Genomic DNA, 21,819 nt, shown 5'->3' with positions numbered 1-21,819 from the left:
TCCCTAAATGAAAAAGGTTTGAGAGTGTCACTTTACCGTGCTATCTCAATCTGTCCTCAGCCTGTCACAGGCCCAGGCATAGAATGCTGGTCTAGGGGCGCTTTTCTTCTGGGAGCTGGCGGGTTCGACACACAGAGCCCTGGCCCCAAGACCCTCAGCGCCCGCGATGATTCTGGGTCTTGCCCTATCGTGGACTACAACTCCCAGCATACTCCAGCCCTGCCCTCATCCTGCCAGGTCTCGCGTGAAGTGACGCCGCCTCGGGAGAGTTTATCAGGGAGGCTGCCGGCGGCTGGTATCCTGTTCTCCCTCCCAGGTTGGCGTCTGGGACCTTCTGTGTCGTTACAGGCACAGCGCCGCTCACACCATGGCTTGGATCCGGACTGCGCAACAACCTTTCGAGAGACGTGGGTCTTTGGAGCCTCTTTAGTCCCAGGCCGCAGGCAGCTCCGCGGCGGCGGCGGACGGAAAGGTAACTGGAGGATCCGGGCCTGGCCCCTCCGGGGGCTCGGGCTCCGCTGTTTAGGAGGGGCCTGGCCCCCATCCCCCGCCAGGCCCGGGCCTGGGGCCTTGTGGTGCCCTCACTCAGGCTGGCTTATTCAGGCTCGGAGCTTGGCTGGACCGCACTGTGCAGCTTTCGCTCCGCCTTCTGGCGGCGGGGCGGGGCGGGGCGGGGTGGGGGTGGGGGTCCTCCCACCGCGGGGTTCCTCAGCGCTGACGCCCCCGCGGCCCCGGCACCGGGCCTCGCCTCTACCAAGCCGGCTTAGTCCTGGACCACCCCTGCTCGCCTTCAGCTCCCCAGCCTCCTACTTGCCTTGCCCCGGGGAACCTTCATCTTAAGCCAGCCCCTGCCCCTAGTCTCCGTAACCTTTCTTAGCCTCGCCGGGTGGAAGAGGCGGTTGAGTCAGCCCAGGCCTTTCGCGTCTGGGTGGCGTTGTCTTGCATCTGGTAAAGGAGAAGTCAGCGCTCTGCGGGCCGGGGGGAGGGCCGGGCCCCGGGAAGTGAAAGGGGAGGTGGCCTTGTCGGAACGCTCCCTGGGCTCCGAGGTTGACGGAACTTTGGCTTCTGCGATGCTCTTTACTTTGCCGTCTGAGCTTCATCAGGATGGGGGGGTGGGTCGGGGGCAATGTAGCAAGTTGAAAGCAAATAACGGCTCCCTCAGAGCTTTGTTTGAACTCCTCGGTGAAATGGGGCTGAAATCTGCCTTACAAGATGGGCCACTTATCTGTGACCTTGGACAAGTCACTTCTCCTTTTTCGTTTGTTCTAAAGTGTGAATAAACAATGGACTGCTGCGAGGGTTAAAACACAAGATAAGCGTTGTCTGAATGTCGGTCAGTACTAGCAACAAGGAATGAATTTATTGACTTGATCCCTAGCCCCTTGCCGTGGGTCAGGTTATTTTGACCCTGAGCCCTAATTTACTGAAAAGTGAAATGAGTATAGTATCTCTTTTTAGGTTGTTATGGCAAAAACATGAAACACAGGGAGATGTTTGGCAGACTCTGCAGGGCTGTGCCAACGCTGGTTGTTTGTTGTTCTCAGAACCTCTGGAATGGATGGACTCTTCCTGAGCAGCTTTGCTAATTTGCAGCAGCTGGACGATGTTCCTCATTAATACCTGTCTGTAGGCATAATCGTCACATCATCTCTCTCTGGTAAGGGGACCTTTTCACTGTGCATAGTGTCTTTGTCATATCACGGGTGTTAAGATCAGTGACGGGTACGCTGAATCCTTTGACTTTATCCTTTTTTTTTCTCCCTTGGCATGTTTGTCGCTCATTGGCTCTTTTACGTGTTAAAGCCATAAAACTCTGTGTGCCTGTTGAAAGAACAGCATTGGAGCTAGTCTTTGGTGTTCGCTGTAAGAAAATACCCTTTGTTATTTTTATTAGGTGGCGGGGAACTCAGCTCAAAGTCTGTGTAGGAAAAGCGCCTGGATCCCAGTCTTTCAATGGCTTCGAGACAACCAGAAGTGCCTGGTAAACTTAGTTCTTTTTGATAAAGTTATGTTTTACCCTTTAAGGTTTTAAACTAGACAGAAACCACTTTTTCTGTACCAGATGTTAGTAGTTACTCTCTGCCATTTAGACTTACTATTTAAATGATGCCAATCTATTATCTTATTAATATAATCCTATTAAATGATTAGTATTATCTTATTATCACATTAAATTTTATCTTATTATCTTATTAACCCACCCAGGGTGTGAACCCAGCATCTAACTTGAAAGAGTACCCTTATTGCACTTAAGGGTATGACAAATTTGTCACTTTCTTATGTATCAAATCAAAATTCAGAAAAGTTCTTGTACCAAAATGACTTAAACTCACCCCTTTTTTTGGTGAGGAGGAGGTAGGAGATTGGGAGGAATGAAAGTCAAAGCAAAAAAGACACCAGCCTGATTTCAAGGCAACTTGAACTTAGTTATGAGAATATTCAGTGCAACATTTAGTGAGTCCTGGGTTCTTTACAGGGTGGTAATTTCTGGGTTAGTGAAGTCATTGATCCTTCCCTGGACTGTTTTAGTGGGAGGGGTTAGTCATTTTAAAAGTCTGAATCACTCAATGTTTAAAACAAATTTAAAATCTGTCCGTTACCATCCTGGCTGCTCTGGGCCTTCGTTGCGGTGCGGGCCGCTCTCTCCAGTGCGGCACCTGCAGGCCTGCCTTGGTAGCTGCGGCCCGGGTTCTCTAGCTAAGGCCCCGTAATGTGTGGGATCTTAGTTCCTGGCTAGGGATTGAACCCGCGTCCCCTGCACTGGAAGGTGGGTTCTTAACCACTGGACCACCCGGGAAGTCCCTGAATCAATTTTTGATTCTCAGTATAGATGATAGTGCCTGTCTCTCAGGGTTACTGTGAAGATCAAACATAAAATAAATGAAAATTGTGAAGCAAAAGTTAATATTGAGTAGTTACTTACTGCCCAGAAAAATTGTTGTTTTCTATTTATGGGAATATGTGTGAAAGTCGCTCAGTCATGTCCAACTCTTTGCAACAGACTATGGAATTCTCCAGGCCAGAATACTGGAGTGGGTAGCCATTCCCTTCTCCAGGGGATCTTCCCAACCCAGGGATCCAATCCAGGTCTCCCGCATTGCAGGCGGATTCTTTTCCAGCTGAGCCACTAGGAAATATATTTCCTCATAAATACTACCTGACTTTATTATTTTTAGGAAGGCTATTGGGATGTCTCTAAGATGTTTGTGAAATTGCTCCCAAATTAAGTGGAGGGATAGGAGTCTCCCTTCTGTCTTTCGATACGATCCATCCTGAGTCTCAGACTTCCATCAGCTTGTGCTTCAGTTTGTCTTTCGCTGTGGTTGTGCTGACCGTAGTGGGCGTCTGGGCCCCAGGGTTGCATGCACCAGGTTGCTGCTTGTGGGGTGGGTTGCATGGAGGGTGTGACTGCTGGCTAATTTCACCTCACACTTGCTAGTGGGCTGTTGTTTTTAACTGTTCTGTGCCTCAGTTTCCCAGGCTGGAAAAGGGGAAGAATATCTGCTTAATGAGGATTAGAAAAGATGAGGGATGTGTGCTTGACAAGGAAGGGTACTTGGTGATTGTCATTTGCTTACGTGTTTGTTTTGATTGAGATAATCCACATACCATACAACTCAGCCATTTTAAAGTGAACAGGTCAGTAGCGATTTTTAGTGTAGTGACAAAGTTGTGCAACCATCACCACTAATTCCAGAATATCTTCCTCACCCCCAAAAGGAAGCCTTGTCCCTGCAGTAGTCAGGCCTTATTCCCGCTGTGGCTCCTCCCTCCACCCAGCTCCAGGCAACTACTAATCCTCTTTCTATGGATTTGTTGGTAATTGTTACAAATCGTGATAATAAGGGTAACTTCTTGTCCCCCTCTGTTTACATAGAATGTCTTTGCTGGTTTGGGACTCAACTGCCACACAGGTTGATGTCTTGGAGAGAGTGGTTGTGTAATTGTAGCAAAAGGAAAACGTCAGCCTGAAGGCAGGATTAGGCATTAGTCCTGTTTTGAAAGGATCCGCAAACAAAGTGAACTTTGCTCCCTGGTCTGGCAGAGCTGAGCGCCCCTGAAGTGGGAGCCTGCGTCAGGGTGGGGCGTTCCAGTGGGCGGGGATAGCAGGGTCAGCTGGCAGTGCTTTGAGAGACGATCGTCAGTAGCTTCTGGATGGACGTTGCCTCTGCTCTTTTGAGTCATAGGGAACATTTGAGACTGTTTTGGACGCTGCTGGACACCCAGCGTGTCGGGCATGTCATTGCTCTTGTTTTCTGAGGAGATGAAGGAAAGGCAGGATTTGCCACCTCTGAGCCTTCATTTACTCATCTATAGTATAAAATGGGAACAAGACTTCATGTTTTTTTGTGGGGGGGTGCGGGCCATGAGGGTTGTGGAATCTTAGTTCCCCGACCCTGGATTGAACCCGGGGCCTCAGCAGTGAAAGTGCCGAGTCCTAACCACTGGACTGCCAGGGAATTCCTAAGATTTCACATCCTCAGTTTCGCCTGAGTTGAGATGCTTGGGATTGCCACGGGGGCGCTTCTGTGGCCTAAAGAATACAAGCTTTGAAATCAGGTGGGTTTGGGTTTTGATTCCTTACTGCACTTTGAAGTTATGTGACCTGGCTCAGGTAAATTGAATTGTTTGATTTGCTAATCCATAAAGATGGATTAGGGCTGCTGTGTGGGTGAAGTGGAGAATCCAAAGCGGCAGGCCGAGAGGAAGGGCTTTGTCCTGTTTGCTTACCTTGCCTGGGTTAGCTCTTCCAGAACCAGCTGCTTTTGCTTTGTCCCAGAAGAAGTGTTTCAGAGCCTTCCTGCCTACAGACGAATTAATTTAAAGCTACCAGTATGTTCAGCTGGTGATCCCATCCTCACCGGTGTCTCTGTTCTTAGCTCTTGAGCCTAGTGGGCCTCTAGGCAAGATGTCCCTGCCCATCGGGATGTACCGCCGGGCATTCAGCTATGATGATGCCCTCGAGGACCCTACGCCCATGACTCCTCCTCCATCGGACATGGGCAGCATCCCTTGGAAGCCAGTGATTCCAGAGCGCAAGTATCAGGACCTCGCCAAGGTATCTGACCCTGCCGAGTGCTGCTGGCAGGCCCCACCCCTTCCTTTTCCTTCCTCTGCTCCCAAAGCTGCCGGTGGCTCCCGGCACCCAGCGAATGGGGCACCCGCTCATCTCTGTACGTGGTACTGTTCTCTGTGGGGTTGGTAGGCCTCTTTTCCTTTCTCACTCAGAACTAGAACGGCCATGTCTTCTCCCATTACCCGCCCTTGCCATTTCCACAGCGTTAAGTCCCAGCTCCTTGGTCTTGGTCTGGCTTTGCATGATCCTGGTCCTCTGAACACCGTGCCCCCCACATGCCGCGATCCAGCCTTGCCACTTACTAAGATTTCTTGTACTTAATAGGGTATTTGATGCCTCTGAGTCTTTGCTTGTCACTGCTCTGATTGCCTGGAATAGTCCCAGTCCCCGTCCTGTCGTTCTGTTCCATCTGCCTGACAAATGGCATCTTTGGAGTCTTAGCTCGATCTCAGTCTTTTCTGTGATCTTTCTCTGTCCTCCCAGTAAACTGTTCCCCTGCTTTTCAGGTCTCCGGTGTCCTCGACCCTGTCAGCACCCCTGCTGTGTTAGGCACCCTCCGTTAGCATCCTGGGGGCAGGGCCGCGTCTGATCTGCACCCCTCTGCAGCATCTGGTGGAGGGCGTGGCAGATGTGCTGCGCCACTCCTCGTGCGGTCCTGTCTCGGGCACCGGTCCCGTGGTGACCCCGGGGAGCTGCCTCCTCGCCGGCCCTCCTGCCGCAGGCACACGCGCCGCTCTGCGCTCGCAGCCCTCTGTGCAGCTGGGCTCACGGTTCTTACATGCTGGCTGCAGGCGTGTCACTGGAGCCTCTGCTTCCTGACTGTCTCTCGCCTCTGACTTCCCATGACCAAGGTGCCAGAAAGGTGGTCCCACTGCCTGAATGAGCTAGGCCTGCCCAGTTTGGTGGCTCCTCCTCACCTGCACCTGCGGTCGCGCTGCAGTGTGGTCGTATGACAGCTCGGGTCCTGAGGGCAGGTAAAGCCCCTGTGTAAGCGGCCCTGGGGGTGAGCCCCGAACAGCCTGTGCCCCGCCGTGAGCCTGGCCTCACCCCCGAGCTAGCGTCTCGTGTGAGAGATGACAATACTTTTGTCACGGAGCTGCTGTGGGGATTAAAGAAGAGACAGCGGGGAGGCTCGTCCAGTCTTCCGTGTGGAGCCGATGCTGTGACTGCGGCTCCCAGCCCACCTCTCTCAGTAGAGCCGTGTCTGAGCCTTCCTTTCTAATGGGGGTGCCCCGCTCACCCACGCCCGCCCCGTCAGGCTCTCAGAATGGGGCGCCTCTTGCTGTCGCCATGAAGGATCCCCTGCAGCTCCAGGGCACGTTCCCCCACATTAGCCATCTACCAAAATCTGACCCAGTCAGTTGTTGAGGTGGAAGCGCTCTGTGTAAAAAGTGCTGGCAGTACCAGCAGAGAAGGGCCCTGGCAGCCTGCCTGTGGCGCCGAAGCAGCAGGCTCCCAGGACTGGAGCAGGAAATAAGGGCGGCTCCTGATGGGGCTTGGGGCTTGGATGGCGGCCCACCACCCTCTGCACCTGTGAAGGCTCCCGCTTGCTTCATGAGGCAAAGAACGTGCGTCCAGTCTTCGGCTGTGCCCCAGCTGGGACAGCTGACGTTTGGAACAGCCGCTCTCCACGGGGAGCCCAGCCCGACTCTGCGTGCATGCTTCCGCTGGTCCTAACTCTCTACGCCCTAGGCATCCGCGTCCCCACCCGCAGCTGTCCTCCCAAGTGAGGAAGCAGAGGTTTATTTAGGTTTTACTCGAGTTAGTTAGATCGTAGCTGAGAAGTTTAAATCCTATTTTGTAACAGGGATACAACATTTCAGTACTCCCTTCTTCTCCCCTCCTTTCTGACCATCTTTCCTCTCAGCTCCTTTGGAGAAGCAGAGAATAAAGAGGAAGCCCACTTCTCTGCTTCCAGTCAGAGCTGAGCACCGTGTCAGGTGCTGAGCTGAGGGAAGGCAGCATGCTCCAGCTCGCTCGCATGAAAGATGAGGCGCTATGGAGACTTTCTGGTCTGTTTTAAAAGACCATTATTGGACCTTTAGAGCCATGGCCCAGAAAGTGTGGTCTCAGAACCTGCAGCATTAGCATCACTTGGGGGTTTGTTGGAAATAACGTTCTTGAACCCTGACTCAGACCTCCTGAATCCCCTCTGGGTGGGGCCCAGCAGTCTGTTCAATAAGCCCTCTGGTGGATGCTGGCAGGATGTCGGCAGAGTTCCAGAACTACTTAGTAGATGCAGTGGTTCATCATGCAAAAGCAGGGGTGGTGCTCGGGACACAGTCAACGCTTAGTAATAGGCGTCTGCATCCTTAGGGCCTTGGTAATATAGTGTATTGGACACAGTCTGGGACGACAGTAAAGCCCAGAGCTTCAGATTCTGGCTCTCCCACTTCTATAAGTATATAAATACAGACTCTTTGTATCAAGTCATACGTGCTGTCTCTGTGCATCTAACCAGGTGGGGATGACAGCCCCCTTCACGTGTTTCCTCATGGATCTGATGGCTCCCGAAGGGGGGCTGAGGCTGTGACTTCCGTGTCTGCTCACGTACCCCATCCCCTCTTGAGCAGGTGGAGGAGGGAGAGCCCAGCGTCTCCCCGCCTGCCCCGGCCCCGCCGCCGGCCACTGACAGTGCAGAGAAGGCCCCTGTGGTGAAGGCCAAAGCGACCCATGTCATCATGAGCTCTTTGATCACAAGTAAGCCTCTGCGCCCTCGGAATAGAGTCAAGTGGGGCGGGGGAGAGCTGAGTCCCCGCATCAGCTGCCAGGGGCTCTGCACGCCCGCCTGCCTCAGCCTGTCCTCAGCGAGCCCCGCCGAAGCCAGCCTGGCTGCCCAGGCGGCACCAGTGCTGAAGCTCCATCGAGGCAGGAGGTTGACCCAGTGCTCAGCATCGTGGTTCATTCAGGGCACTACCGCCGCTCTGTTGCTACAGCCTTGCTTTCCCCGTCCATCAGCGTGGCCTGGGGCAAGTTGTCTTAACTGTGGCAGCTGTTTCCCCTCCATGAGGTGGGGGATCTGGCCGGCAGTAAGTGGCAGGGTTAGATAGCACAGTGTCAGGGGCCAGGGGCTGCTGCCACTGCCGTCTCAGGCTCTGCTAGAGGAGGACACCCACGGAGCCATCGCCCACCTGCCCCGCACTTACTTTTTTAAATTAAATGGCGCAGAGTTGTTCCTCTCCCTGGACCTTGAGGCACCAGTCTTTAGTCTTAAGAATATGTGATTTATGGTCCTGATAAAACTAGAAACAAGATAGCCTGAATTAAAAAATCCTAACAAGTTATCTGAACTCAGTGGTTCTGGAGGGTCCTTCTAGTTGCTGTGGGAAGTTAACAGTCACTAGATACAGAGTCCTGCTTGTCAGCAGCAGCCTCTGCCAGGGCAGGGCATGTTGGAAGTCAGAAGCCCTTGTTCATGTGCTCTGGGAGGGCGTCAGTTAGTCTTGGGCAATTCCTGAAGAACTCACCTAGGAACCAGAAGTTCAAACTCTTACCTGGACTTTTTTCTTATTCACACAGAAATGCACTGTTTGAATCAGCAGCTACTACTTGTATTTTGCAACCTTGAGAATGTGTCCTGGCAGTGTTAAGAAGCTCAGTCATTGTTCTTTCTGTGCAGTACAACTTCTTTATTGAAAATACAGGTTACCAACAGCATAAAACATCATAGAACCCCAGTATATATTATTATCACTCAGATACTTATTTGGCTTAGTTATGTCCACCTGTAAGCATATTTTTATATAATTGCAGGTATAATAAACCATTTTATTTTTTTAGTTAATACTGCCATGAACTTTTGATGTTGCTATAATCTTAAATTTTTTTTTTTAAAGCCGCATTTAAATTAGTGTATTGTATTCACGAAGAAGTCCTTTCCTGCTTTTAAAATTTTAAGGTGACTACCTGGCAAGAGTGGAAAACATCCTCATACATTTAGTGTGTGTGTGTGTTTTCCCTTGCTTCTGTTTCTGATGGAAATAAACTAGCCCCTTCGAAGGGGAAGAACTCAGTCCTGAAGGACCTGTGGCGTCTGCACTTTGGTCCACAGCTGCCGCATTCTCACCCATGAGGGGTGTATTATGTAGAGTGTACAGATGAAGCAGGAATCCCGCTGTCGTCCAAGGCATCACTGACACTGATGATGAGATAATCAGATGCTGTGCCAGGCCCCGTGGCGGGCAGCTGCGCACACCGTTGGAAGCACTGAGTCAGTAGACCTTGGCCAGTTCAAGGCACATTATTCTCTCTGGTTCGGATCTTACCGCTACCCTGGTGCCGTCTGGCCTAAACATGGCCTCTCTTTGGGCAAAGGTCTTAGAGAGGGTGGTGAGTCTCTCCAAGAAAGCTTTGTATTGGAGAGCTTGCACTGTTTCTGAATGTCAGCTGCCTTCTCCGTGTTGCATTTCTAAATATTAATACAGTGTCCTGGGGTACAAGTGAGGACAGTAAGGAGTGCTTCCCTGGAGGCTCTCCGGCTGTCTCTCTAGCTTGTGTCAGGGAGGCTTCCTTCTACTCAGAGGGGCTTTGTGGGAGATTCAGAATTGCTGCTACGCCGCCTGTCTGGGGGATGCCCTCTCAGACTGCCGGTGTGAGCTCTTGCTCCCGGGGAGAACGGTAGCTATCTGTTGATCTCCCCCAGGTTGCGATGGGAGGGGGGATGGCCATGACTATCATCTCCTCTGTCCCCAGAACAGACCCAGGAGAGCATTCAGCGTTTTGAGCAACAGGCAGGGCTGCGAGATGCTGGCTACACCCCCCACAAGGGCCTTACCACTGAGGAGACCAAGTATCTTCGAGTGGCGGAAGCACTCCACGTAAGCTTGTTCTTAGGAACTGAACACACAAACCTCGTCATTTACAGCCTGAGTGTGGCTGTGGTCCAGGAGCTCCCAGCTCAGCTAGTTGGGGGTTGAGGAGAGGGGTGGGAAGAGGCTTGAATGAGGAATTGAGAGCTTGTTTAGTCCCCCTCCAGGGTGGTCGCACTTTAGCTGAAAGGTCCGGGGCTCTCAACCTCATTGTTTCTGCTTATCTGCCTATAAAGCTTGGGTTGGAGGGTCAAATGAGATTCTGGGCTGATCGTGTGAGCATGTGATGAACAACAGAGCCAACACGGGTCACTCTGTGTACTAGTGAGTGACCGAGGGTGAGAAAGGAGAGTTGGGAACCTCAACAGAGGTAATGCTGGGTGGGAAGGAGTGCCAGGTTCTAATTTAATTTTTAAAAAATTAAAATAGGGTAGAATTGGGATGTTTTTGCTCTTTCATTTTTAAAATTGGAATGGATAAAGAATTTTCGGTAAGGCTTTTGTTGTTTAGTCACTAAGTCATGTCTGACTCTTGGCAACCCCATGGACTGTAGCCCACCAGGCTCCTCTGTCCATGGGATTTCCCAGGAAAGAGTACTGGAGTGGGTTATCATTTTCAGTTTCTCCAGAGCATCTTCCCGAGCCAGGGATTGAACCCACATCTCCTGCACTGGCGGGCAGATTGTCATTGAGCCACCTGGGAAGCCCCTTCAGTAAGGTTAATAATGACCAAATAATTGTATCAATAAAATAGTTTTAAGTGATTTTCTTTCAGGGACTACCACTTTATAATTAATGCTGCTTTTATCAAGCACTCATATTGACTTCATCTTACTAATCCTCTGACATAGACACTATTATCTGTATATTGTAAATGAAGAAACAGGGGTTTAGGGTTATGTATTTAAACATCCACAGTATCTGAACTCAAATCTCTGGATACCCTAGTCCCTGTGGATTCTTTCTCATATTCCAAAATCTTCTGAGAGTCTGGCTCCTGAAGGGGCGTACTCAGAGGCATGTTATACAGTATACAGACAGAGAAATAATGTAGTGTTCGTGGCCTGTGGCAGAGATACAAGACCCTGTAGACGATGGTTGCATTTTGTAATGAGTGTCCCAGGTGATTTTTGCACACTACACATAAAACTATGCTGTGGGGGAGTCAGGGTTGGCTTGGTGTTCAGCTGAAGCTCTCAGACAAGACAGATGCTTCTGGAGAGGAGCACTGTCAACCTTTGACACTGAGAACTTTCCAGGGTGTCATTCTGAATTCAGTTGCCCAGTTCACTCCATGTACCCATGGGACTGCATCTGGCACATCCTCTGCATCCTGGCCATAGGAGTAGAACATGAGGATGGCTGAGATGCCAGCTCACACAGTTTCCCGTGCTGAGGATGGAGAGGATTCACACGTGGGCACTTAAGCGTAGCCTGGGCATTGGCATCCTAGCCACGGGGCATGGAGACGTGTGGAAGCCTTGGCCCAGGAGCAGTGAGATAAGCAGGCTTGTCTCCCCGGGGAAAGTGCTGGTCTGTGGTTAGGCGTCTGTTTACTGCACCCAGAGTACCGGGTGGCTGGGTACGGGCGGGCGAGGTTCACAGAGGGAGCGCTGAGCTGGAGAGAGTGGCGTGCCGAGGCAGAAGGGGTGCTGAGGGCCCACTGCGGGGCTTCTGGCTCCTCCACTTACTGGCTGTAAATGTGCGGACGTCAGAAGCTCTGGTGTGAAGTTAGTACAGAGGTGTTTGAGATGTATTTGATGAAAACATGTTTTTAAAAGACGGCCTTTTACCTAGCATGGCAGAGCCTGAAGAATATCTGGCCTGTGATCCAGATGGTGCACCTGTTAACATTTCCTTTTCTTGAAGTTAGTGTGAAGCAGGTTGTTTACACCCTAACTAGCTGTTTTGTATCTGCTCTGACTTTTACAAAGTCTCTCTTCTTAACCCATGTGAGCAGAAACTAAAGCTCCAGAGTGGAGAGACAGCAAGAGAGGAGAGGCAGCCGGCGTCCACGCAGTCCACCCCGAGCAGCAGCCCCCAGGCCTCCCCTAAGCAGAAGAGCAGGTGAGCACCTCAGCAGGCCCAGCAGCCAGGGGCTCAGCCCGAGGCTTCCGAGTCAGGGGCAGGAGCTGGCGGTCCCTGGCCTCAGCAGGGAACACTTCTAGAGCTGGAGCAAAAGGATGTGTTACCTGGCATTTTATCCTTTCTCTTCCAGAGGCTGGTTCACTTCTGGTTCTGCCACAGCCTTACCTGGCCCCAGCCTTAGCACCATGGATTCTGGAAGCGGGGATAAAGACAGAAGCTCGGCCGATAAATGGAGCCTCTTTGGACCAAGATCCCTCCAGAAGTCTGAGTCAGGTAAGGCACCCTCTTCACTAAAGAAAGCAGCGTGGCGGGCATTTGACCATGTATGCTGGTACCTGCCGACAGGTCTTGAGATCATCTGCTCTGTGGTTTACTTCTGCAGGAGGCTTTGCCATCCAAGCCTACAAAGGAGCCCAGAAACCTTCTCCAATGGAAGTGATGCGCGCACAAGCCACCCGAAGGGCGGAGGAGCCAGCAACGTTCAAGCCGCCCAAGATGGATATCCCAGTTACGGAAGGGACGAAACAGCTGCCACGGGCCCACAGCCTCAAACCCCGGGACTTGAATGTTCTCACACCCACTGGCTTCTAGAGTTTTCTGTCCCGGGGACTCTGCATCAAGGGTATCGAGCCCAGCTCCCTTTACCTTGGCTCTGACATAGGAAAAGTTTTGTCTTTGTGAAAATCAAACTGAGGCTAGATGGAGACATAATTGGTTTTTGCGAAACATTAGTGCAAAGCTTGTCCTTGTGTGGAAAAGCCGTTTTGTATTGCTTTAACGTTAGACTAAACTTGAGCAGCAGTCCCCAGAACTTAGACCACTGCTTACTAGGTGACTGTCTGCGTTGTTCCAAAACCAAGGCTTCAGGATTCCTTCACCATGTCCAGGTGTGCATGGGGACCACGGCGTGGGGATGTCCGCGGACTAATGCAGGCGACTTCGGCCCTCACAGCTGTGCTGGCGCCGGTCTGGTCAGTCAGGGAACCCAAGGCCTGCTTGAGATCTGGGTACAGCTAGGAGCCAGCCCCGGCAGGGACCCCCCGTTTGTGCTGGCACCGGCGTCTCCTCACGTCCTGGGGGACCTCGTGGGCCCCTGTGTCCCACAGCCAGCCCTTGCTGTGGTACCTCTGGGGCCTGTGCTGTGGGAGGGGTGCTTCTCTTCTGCGTGTCACAGAACAAACACTAGTCTTAACACAGCCTTTGTTGCACTTTAAAGTGACATTAATTTAGCTTCCATTTGGTTGAAAACGTCCTAAAGGAGAAAATTCAGTCTACTGGCTTGCTATAGATAAATGGATGTTAGACTTTTAAAAAGAGGTGGCAACTGCAGTTCGAGTATAGTCTGGAGGTTCATGTGAAACTAGTGTCACTCTATTTTGATTTTCTTGTTCAGGCTAGGGCTTGAAAATGTTTTTCCTGGGAGGCAGGAGAATTAAAAAATTTCTGTATGCAATCATTTTCCCCTCAAATGAGCCTCCTACCTTTGTACACATACCTTGCTGAGGAGAGGAACCGGGGAGGCCACTCTCACTTCTCTTCACTGCACACGTGCAGCCACCGTCTTGAGTGCTGTCTCCCGTCCCTGCTGTCTTTTGCTTTGGACGGTATTGTGTCTACACAAGGAGTCGAGCTGACCTTCCCCCAGAGACCCTGGAGTCTCAAATGATCAGAATTAATTTATTCGTGTCTTCCGTTATGCTTGTATCTCTTACTTGTTTTGACAATAAAAATCCTTACTACTTTCTCAAATATAGATGGAGGTTTTTTTCATTGTTATTCCATTCTGCCTGCTCAGTCATGAAGCCTAAGTACGATAAACTTGGTCTTTTGAAACACCATTGCCTTTTTATTGTATCCTTTTCACATCAATTCTTTTGCAGCACACTCAGTATTTTTGTTTCTATCCCCCTTCATTACACTAGGTCTTAACAGACTGGCCACAAATAGGCAGTATCACAGGTCCAACATAGGATGTTTGTTTTCCATTAGGGAGACAAACATCTTTCTCTTTTGAAACAGGTTCTCAGTACCTTGAATGACGTAACATTGACGTCTCGAATTTTTTCAGCACATGGATTCTTTTTTTCACATCTTGAATGGAAATGTTAGACATATAGTGCATACAGTATTACCTGTTTCAAAAAAGTATACATAAATAATTTATTAAAAAATATATACACCATGTGTATTTAACTCATATCTGAGAAGAGGCTAGGACAGGGTTGTTAAAAAAAAAGATGTTTACTAAAGAGTTAGAAAGTTATCATAGCCTACAGATAAATAAGGTAGGTTTGGTCCTGTTAGATTTTAAACTACTTTCTATACTTCTGGGACTTCCAAGCAGTTGGAGGTGGACTTCAGGAGGTATTCTCGGTGTTCAGTGCCTTGGACGACCTTGGGCTGCTCTGGGCCTACGGAGAGGCCTCCGAGTCAGGGTTCAGGTCTGCGGCAAAGAAGAGCAGGAGCCTGAGGAGGTGCACCTTGTCCTGCAGCTGCGGGACGAGCGGCTCCCCCAGCATGCGGACCAGGCGGCTGCGGAAGGCCTCGATCTGCTTCTCCACGTCCACCACGGAGATATCGTCTCCCTGCTGGGGCTTGGGCTTGATTCTTTTGATTATTAAGTCTTTCCGGTCAATCACTGAGCTCCGCAAGTGCTCTGCAAGAGGGAAAAAGTCAGAGGCACTGTTCTGTACGACTTTTATTCTATGACTGGGGAAGATGGAAATTTGGTAGGTAGGGTCTACGCAAAGATTTGTTGACGAGTGACTAGGCTACAAGTCAAAGGCCCATTTCTGAAAGGTCCTTTGTTCTGGTTCTCTCTGGACCTCAGGTTTTAGTATTAAAAAAAAAAAAGCCTTGGTTTTAGTTCTTTTTCCTTTGTTGATTTAGACAACGAACCTATATTAAATGAAACTATTTCAAATGGATATAAAATGGAGAACTATTCTTTGAAAAGAATTGCAAAGAAATACTAAGTTTTACATGGTAAGTTTGTCATGATTTTGGTTTATTGTAATTCTATTTAAAAGAATCCATTTTGTATGTATGGCAGGATAGACCAAATGAATAAATACATTCGTGTTGTTGAGAATAAAGCAAGGGTTCTCACTGTGGGAGAAAAGATTGAGTTAAGGAACAGGAAGAGGAAGAATTCTGTGGAAGTGGAAACAGGTATCAGTATGGACTTTTTTTTTAATTACATAATTTACTAGCTCTTGTCAGAAAGGGCCTAGAAGCAATAATAACTGATGGCTGTCCCAGTAGCAGTCAGCATGCTCAGCACCTAGATCTTGGTTTCAAAATACTATTTCCCACTCCCCACTAAGAGATGCCAGAACTCTTGGCAAAAAGGCTGATTTTAGGATCATGGCAAGGAAGTTACAAGGTGAACCTGGGACTTTTTTTCATAAGAAAGTAAGGGAATGCTTAGAAACTAAGGGGGACACGTTAGAGAGTTCCTGTTGGCCACATTTTGAACAATATGATGGTAAATAATGGCAAAAAAAAAAAAAAAAAAAATGGGACTATTAACACACTGAATTTTAAAATGTCCCAAATCCATAGTAAATAAGAATGAGTGCAGGGAGAAGGGAAAGGTCATTTTTACCAGAAGGCCAGTTAAGAAATGTAGAAGGGATACATAACTAGAAAGGGACCATTTTTTCAATCTACTAAATCAATTTAGTAGTTCACCAAATGAAAGGCTAAACAGGATATTGAGTCTCAAAGTTTTATCCTCTGGGAAGAAAACACAGGAGAAATCTCATAGACACTCCTTGACCATATGGTCCAACTTAACATCAATGAGACCAAACTGATGTTCCTGCCTCTTGATGTAACGCACTGGAAAGGGGTGGACACCCTCATCTCTTCTGTGTTCTTGCTGCTCATGAGAGAATAGCTAGGCAACCCCAACTGTGCAGTGTTCTATGAAATAACTGACCTGGACTCTTCAAAAATGTCCCATTACGAGAGACAAGCAAAGGCTGGCAGCTGTGCTAGATGACAGGAAGCCGAAGAGCACACCAACCTAGTACAGCGTGTGATGTCTGACTGAATCCTGACCCAAAGCAAAACCAGACACCAGTCAAGGGTATTACTGGCACATATTAGGTAACATTGTATCAAGGATAAAATCAGTGGGATAATGAATAGTGGTATGTAGGAGAATATTCTTAAGCTGAAGTATTTAACCATGAAGGATTATGATAGCGCAACTTACTTTTAACTGGTTCAGCAAAAAAAGTATGTGGATAGATGAATAGATAAGCCAAATATGGCAAAACATTAACAGCTTCTGAATCAAGGTAAAGGTTATATGAGTGTACATCATACTACTCCTTAAACTTTTCTGTAGGTCCAAAAATAAAATGCTGGGGGAAAGTAAAAACTTCTAAAGGTATCCATTACAAAACCATGAGTCGGTCCCAGCAGGGCTCTGGAAGTGTGTGGAGTCGAGGCCCAGGAGCACAGGGTCACAAGTAAGGCAAACGGAGGGAAGGGCCCTGCAGGCCTTGAGTCCGGGTGCACCAGAGACCATGCCAGCGTCATTTCTCCATCTCATTTATAAAAGGGGGCGATGGCACCTTCATTAACGGTTACTAGAAGGACTGAACTACAGGGTATAGAAATTTGAGAAAACAATCAACTGAAAAAAAAAAAGTGTAATAGATTGTAGAATATCCAAAAAGTCTGGAAACAGGAGGCACAGCAGCCCTGAGATGTCATCATAGGGGCATTTCAACATTTAAACAGCGTTTACAGTGAGCGTCTACCCTGCCTCTGGGACAGGGCTAGGCTCCAGGGAGACAGTGCGATCAGAGACCTGGGCCCAGCCCTCATGGACTGACGTTCTAGCCGCAGGAAGCCTGACAGTGAACCAGTCAACAAAGACAGTTGTGGTTTTGGTGAGTGCAACCAAATAAACTGGGTGCCGTGATAACAGGAACACTGAGGATACAAGGGAACCGGCGCATTCTAGTTGGGGAGGGCCTCTTAGTTGAGTCCCAAAGGATAAGGAGGTAAGCATGCAAAAGTCTAGCGGAAAAGCAGTCCATGTAGCGGGAAAAGGTGCAAATGATACAGGAAAAGCTTGTTTGGAAAACTAGAGGTTAGAGCTGGGTAGTAAGAAAGAAAACAGGACTAGAAGAGACTGGCAGGCAGCCTGGGTCACAGACCAGTGTGGAGTTTGTCTTCTGAAAGCAAAAGGAGGTATGTGGAATGTTTTAAGCAGTGAAATGTGCAATACTTCAGTCTTCTACTTGGGAAGAATGGTCACAGGGGACAAAATCCTTTTAGTAGAATTTGATTTTCTTAAAGCATGTGCTACTCTGAAAAACATGAAAATGACTTCAAAATAACAAAGAATTGGCTGCAAAGAGAGGGATAGGGGAGACTTGGGAGCAAGAGGAACTTGGAGTCTATTAACACAGGAAGTTCAGAGAAGCAAAGGTTAGCAGTGCCTACCTACCCACCGCCCAGGGGGAGGAAGTCCTGGCCAGTGGACTTGAACCATCCTGGCCCAGCAGGCGGGGGCCTTGGATTTTATGCTTCAGTAGGGATGAGAGTTCTTACCGCAGAGTTCTTGGGGTTGTTGTGTGAGGCAGTCTTTGCAAAGGGCTTATGTGGCACAAGGCCTGGCTCGAGATACTTGGGCTGGGAGTGCGGTTACTAGTCTCTGGGTCAATACTAGGGCTAGCGATTATCATGTGTCAAGGTCATTGTCACCGGGGCCTCCGATCTAAAGGTCACATGGAGCCCTTTACCGTCTCTGCAGCTCTTCCATGTACCTCCGTGTCAATACCGGCCGAACCCTGGGTGTATCTTCAGCCTCGACACCCCTGGCCTGTCACACCCTCGTCACCATTGCCCTCCCCGATCTCTCACGTCCTCAGCCTGTCCGACACCCATCGGGCCTGACGTCAACCATCTTGCTGGGTTCCCTTCACTTGGGAATCAAGGTGAGTGAGCTCCCTAGCCGGAGGGCCCTTCACGCCCGCTCCTGTCTAGGCCTGCGGTCTTGCTTCCCACTCTCCCCTTGCTCACTGAATCCTAGTCCTACTAGTCTGTTCTGTGTTCCTTGGACTCACTAAGTAGCTTCTGGCCTCAAGGTCCCTGGACATGCTGTTTCTTCTTTCTGGGAAACTTTGCCCTCCCCATTTGCCTGGCTAATACCAGTACTTCACATCTTAGTCTGAGTATTACTCCTTCAGGGAGGCCTTCCTGAGTTCCCCCATAAACAATTTAAGTCCCACTTTTTCCCTTCACAGCATTTATTTTCACTGCAATTATGTTACTAGTGTGATGGTTTGTTTCAAGCCAATCACTTCACTAGACAGTTAAGCTCTAGGAGGGCAGGGGCCATGTTAGTTTTAGACACTGAAGTTTTCCCAATGAACCAGACACAGAGGAGGCGTTGGGTAAATATTTGTTGTCTGGATGAATGTATGAACTGAACTGATTGTGCCTGAGTCTGCTTTTCTCCACTCTGTGGATGAGGCTCCTTGCAGGAAGGCTGTGTGTGAGACTCTCCTTGGAATGAACAGGTGTCTGACTTCCGCATCACCCTCAGTGGCCCAGAGTGAAATTCAGGAAAAGCATTTTGTTCATTTAAATACCATATGTTTAAATTCCTAGATTCATAGCTTTAAAGTATATTCTAATTACTCACATGCATCAGGAGAACTCACAGCATATGGCAACTCGTTATTTTGCTGAGGCTCGGACTTGAGTTTCACGGGTGTGAAACTGGGGTGTGGGGGCTCGCTTCCCTCAGCTCAAGTGACAGCCCAGCATCCACCTCTCAGGGGCTGCTGTGACCTCTATGGGAACATTTACAAAATGTGGGGGTTCAAGATACATTGCTCCCCAAGGTCAAGGGTCAGTATGAAAGTAATTTAACCATGTATAGAGAGTTTAGAAAGTGGGCATCAGAAATTCCTTAGAACCTCATCTAATCTCATCTGGGATTTCACAGAAAGTTAATTTCCTCCAGTGTGTTTCCGCCATCCACAGACTCTGGCAACAGACCTAAGTTTGAACCCTGGCTCTGCCTCTACTTTCCTCTCAGCTTCTGTTTGCCCATGTGTGAAAGGGGGTTGGTACTCATCTCACAGGCTTACTGGGTTAGATAAGCCAGTGTATATGAATTTGTCTATGCTCCCTTCCTCTCTTCCTCCTTAGAAGTTCCCATAAACAAAGGGCAAACTTGGACTCCCCAACCTCTTTCTTTCCTCCCCAACCCTTGGAGTTGGACAACTCTGTGTGTGCTCAGTTGCTTCAGTCGTGTCTGACACTCTGCAACCCTATGGACTGTAGCCCGCCAGGCTCCTCTGTCCATGGGATTCTCCAGGCAAGAATACTGAAGTGGGTTGCCATGCCCCCCTCCAGGGGATCTTCTCCACCCAGGGATCGAACCTATGCCTCCTGAATTGCAGGGAGATTCTTTATCTGCTGCGCCACCTGGAAGCCCATTGGACAACTCTGGCTGACCTCAAAACGCACTCAAATGACGTCCTCCCCCAACTTGAACTGGGCAGAGATGACTACGGAGCTGTCACAGTAAAATGCCTCCTGATCAAGACATTGACTATTTCAGGGAACCATTCAGTTGTGTTTTCTGCAGGACACTCTTTTCAAACTTCTGGTTCTAAATATTTCTTCTCCTTCTTAACTCTTTTCCAAAGAAGCTGAAAAGGATGCTGCCGGGAGCCGGCATATTGCATATTGAGTGCATATTGCATATTGAGTGCAGCACTTTCCACAGCATCATCTTTCAGGATCTGGAATAGCTCAACTGGAATTCTATCACTGCCGGGAGCCAGCGTGAGGAACTCCGCCCATGACAAAGGTCATGAGGAAGGAGGCTCGTCATACGCAAAGGCGGGATTGAGCTTCAGGAGTCCCCCTGGAAATTTTCGAGCATCTACCCCCAAAACCAGAGTCTGCCTACTTTCTGCTTTGTGCTTTCACCTACACCTCTGACTTTACGGGGGGCTGTCCCCCACTACCTCTCTCTGAAAAAAGAGTTAGCTTACAGTTCCAGTTAATAATTCCTGGGTGTGACAGTGTTTCAACCTACAAACTCCTTTGGAAGTCCTCTAGCCTGCCTGAATAGGTTTTTCCGGCCACATGTGATTGCTCAGAGCCTCCCAACTGTGAGAGGCAGGAGATGTTCTAAACTGTCTAAACACAGATTCCTTTGAGTAGTTAAAAGATTGATTAGAAATTGTATTGGTGAAGGGTTTTTCACTTATTGGGCCAATGTTTGCTGCTAAGTCTCCATACTCCTTACCTACTGTGTCCTTGGCAGTGTATTGATTGATATAATGGGTGTATAGAAATGTAAGTAGTGGCCTCAATGTTTGTAACCTTGGACCCTTGAGTTAAGTCTTTTCTTGATTGAGCCCACCTCACCTTTGCCCTATAGGAATGCAGCTTTGTCCAAGGCTTTTTTGGAGGCTGGTACCCGACCTTGGAATAATCACCTTTAGAGAAAGATAAGTTTCTTAAAATGTTAACAGGCCTCCTGGCCAGAAGATGATGCAATTCACCTGAACTTTTGCATATGATAAGTTTGAAAGCCTGGCTTCGATTAGGACCAGGAACTGCTGTCCCTGCATGACTCCACCCCTTCCCCCATTATCCTCTATGCACAACTTAAGGTATAAAAACTACTTTGGAAAATAAAGTGCGGGCCTTGTTCACCGAAACTTGGTCTCCCCATGTCGTTCTTTCTCTTACCTTCTGGCTGAATTATTCAGCCTCTTTTCTCCACTGAATTTCCTCACTGAGCTAGCCTTATTCTATTACTCTTTATATCTTTGATAAATATTTAAATAAATAGGTCGCCTATGCTGTCTCTCCTTCGAATACCCTGGATCAGCCGGGGCTGGACCCCGGCAGATGCTAAGGATAAAACAGGATTGGAATACCCCATTTATTCTTGGTCAGTATACACTGGTCTGAGAGCTTCCTCTCCCTTATTCAAGGCAGAAGAGAATATTCTGTAATAAAAGTAGTCCCATGTCCACCTTAAATCACTATTGCCCATGACCCAGGTATATTCCCTGGGAAACAAACCAGAAATGAACAAATATTAAAGGTGAACTTTAAACAAAACCAAGCTGCTTTAATATTAAACTTTCTGCTAGATCTCCAAAAGAAACAATTACATAAACTTCAGTGAGGCTGAGGACACATGGAATTTGCCTTTGGGGCTTTGTTCTTAAAAGGACACGTACCTTTCTTTGAGCGTGTTAAAAAATGCACAAACCACACAACCACACGTCATGGCCTTGACAATGCTCTGTTATGTTTTAGTTACAAGGGTCTGAAGCAGAGAAGACCCTGTAGCATACTCCTGGCCTGGCAACAGGCAGCCTGACAGTCAGCTAACATTGACTGAGCACTTTCTGCTTTATTTCATGCTGCTGCTGCTGCTGCTAAGACACTTCAGTCGTGTCCAACTCTGTGCAACCCCATAGGCAGCAGCCCACCAGGCTTCCCCATCCCTGGGATTCTCCAGGCAAGAACACTGGAGTGGGTTGCCATTTCCTTCTCCAATGCATGAAAGTGAAAAGTGAAAGTGAAGTCGCTCAGTCGTGTCCGACCCTCAGCGACCCCATGGACCACAGCCTTCCAGGCTCCTCCGTCCATGGGATTTTCCACGCAAGAGTACTGGAGTGGGGTGGCATTATTTCATGCCTATTAGCAATTAGTCTTGGCAAGTTATGTATTATCATCCCTATTCTATAGAAGGAAGAAACTGAGGTCTAGAGATATAAAGATAGCTGCCCAATGCAGAGTAGGTGATTAGGTGATGGAACTGTGATTCAAACCCAGAACT

At 48.8% G+C, this 21,819-nt stretch overlaps 2 protein-coding genes and 1 long non-coding RNA gene across 22 annotated transcripts in view; 2 read left to right on the top strand and 1 right to left on the bottom strand.

Moving 5' to 3' along the window:
• The first annotated feature begins 257 nt into the window (after nucleotides 1-257).
• KIAA1191 (KIAA1191 ortholog) lies at nucleotides 258-13,721 on the top strand. 20 transcript variants are annotated; one of them, XM_086323229.1, is made up of 9 exons: nucleotides 258-472; nucleotides 1,545-1,657; nucleotides 1,895-1,981; nucleotides 4,881-5,059; nucleotides 7,651-7,777; nucleotides 9,770-9,894; nucleotides 11,845-11,951; nucleotides 12,103-12,245; nucleotides 12,355-13,721. In XM_086323229.1, the coding sequence occupies exons 3-9, from the start codon at nucleotides 1,954-1,956 to the stop codon at nucleotides 12,561-12,563; spliced, it is 918 nt and encodes a 305-aa protein (XP_086179355.1). In that variant the 5' UTR covers nucleotides 258-472; nucleotides 1,545-1,657; nucleotides 1,895-1,953; the 3' UTR covers nucleotides 12,564-13,721. The 20 variants fall into 20 exon arrangements, with proteins under 20 accessions (XP_086179355.1, XP_086179351.1, XP_086179356.1 ...); XM_086323225.1 differs by having other exon boundaries at nucleotides 7,648-7,777; XM_086323230.1 differs by having other exon boundaries at nucleotides 1,459-1,657.
• Nucleotides 13,722-13,797: 76 nt separating this feature from the next.
• SIMC1 (SUMO interacting motifs containing 1) overlaps nucleotides 13,798-21,819 on the bottom strand; it is an 83,696-nt gene continuing 75,674 nt past the window's right edge. The window contains exon 10 of the mRNA XM_086323222.1: nucleotides 13,798-14,628. Coding sequence (XP_086179348.1) covers nucleotides 14,384-14,628 — 245 coding nt within the window. The 3' untranslated portion in view covers nucleotides 13,798-14,383. The remainder of the gene's footprint in view (nucleotides 14,629-21,819) is intronic.
• Nucleotides 17,521-20,683, top strand: LOC147365455 (uncharacterized). Its single transcript, XR_015135565.1, has 2 exons — nucleotides 17,521-17,932; nucleotides 19,409-20,683. It is a non-coding gene; the product is annotated as an uncharacterized LOC147365455 (long non-coding RNA).

This window comes from Bos grunniens, chromosome 10 (assembly GCF_055505025.1).
Source record: "Bos grunniens cultivar Pamir isolate PY7600 chromosome 10, Bosgru_T2T1.0, whole genome shotgun sequence".
In the NCBI taxonomy this organism is placed as follows: Eukaryota; Metazoa; Chordata; class Mammalia; order Artiodactyla; family Bovidae; genus Bos; species Bos grunniens.
Note: the sequence above shows the minus strand (reverse complement) of the source record. Positions and strands in the feature narration are given on the sequence as shown.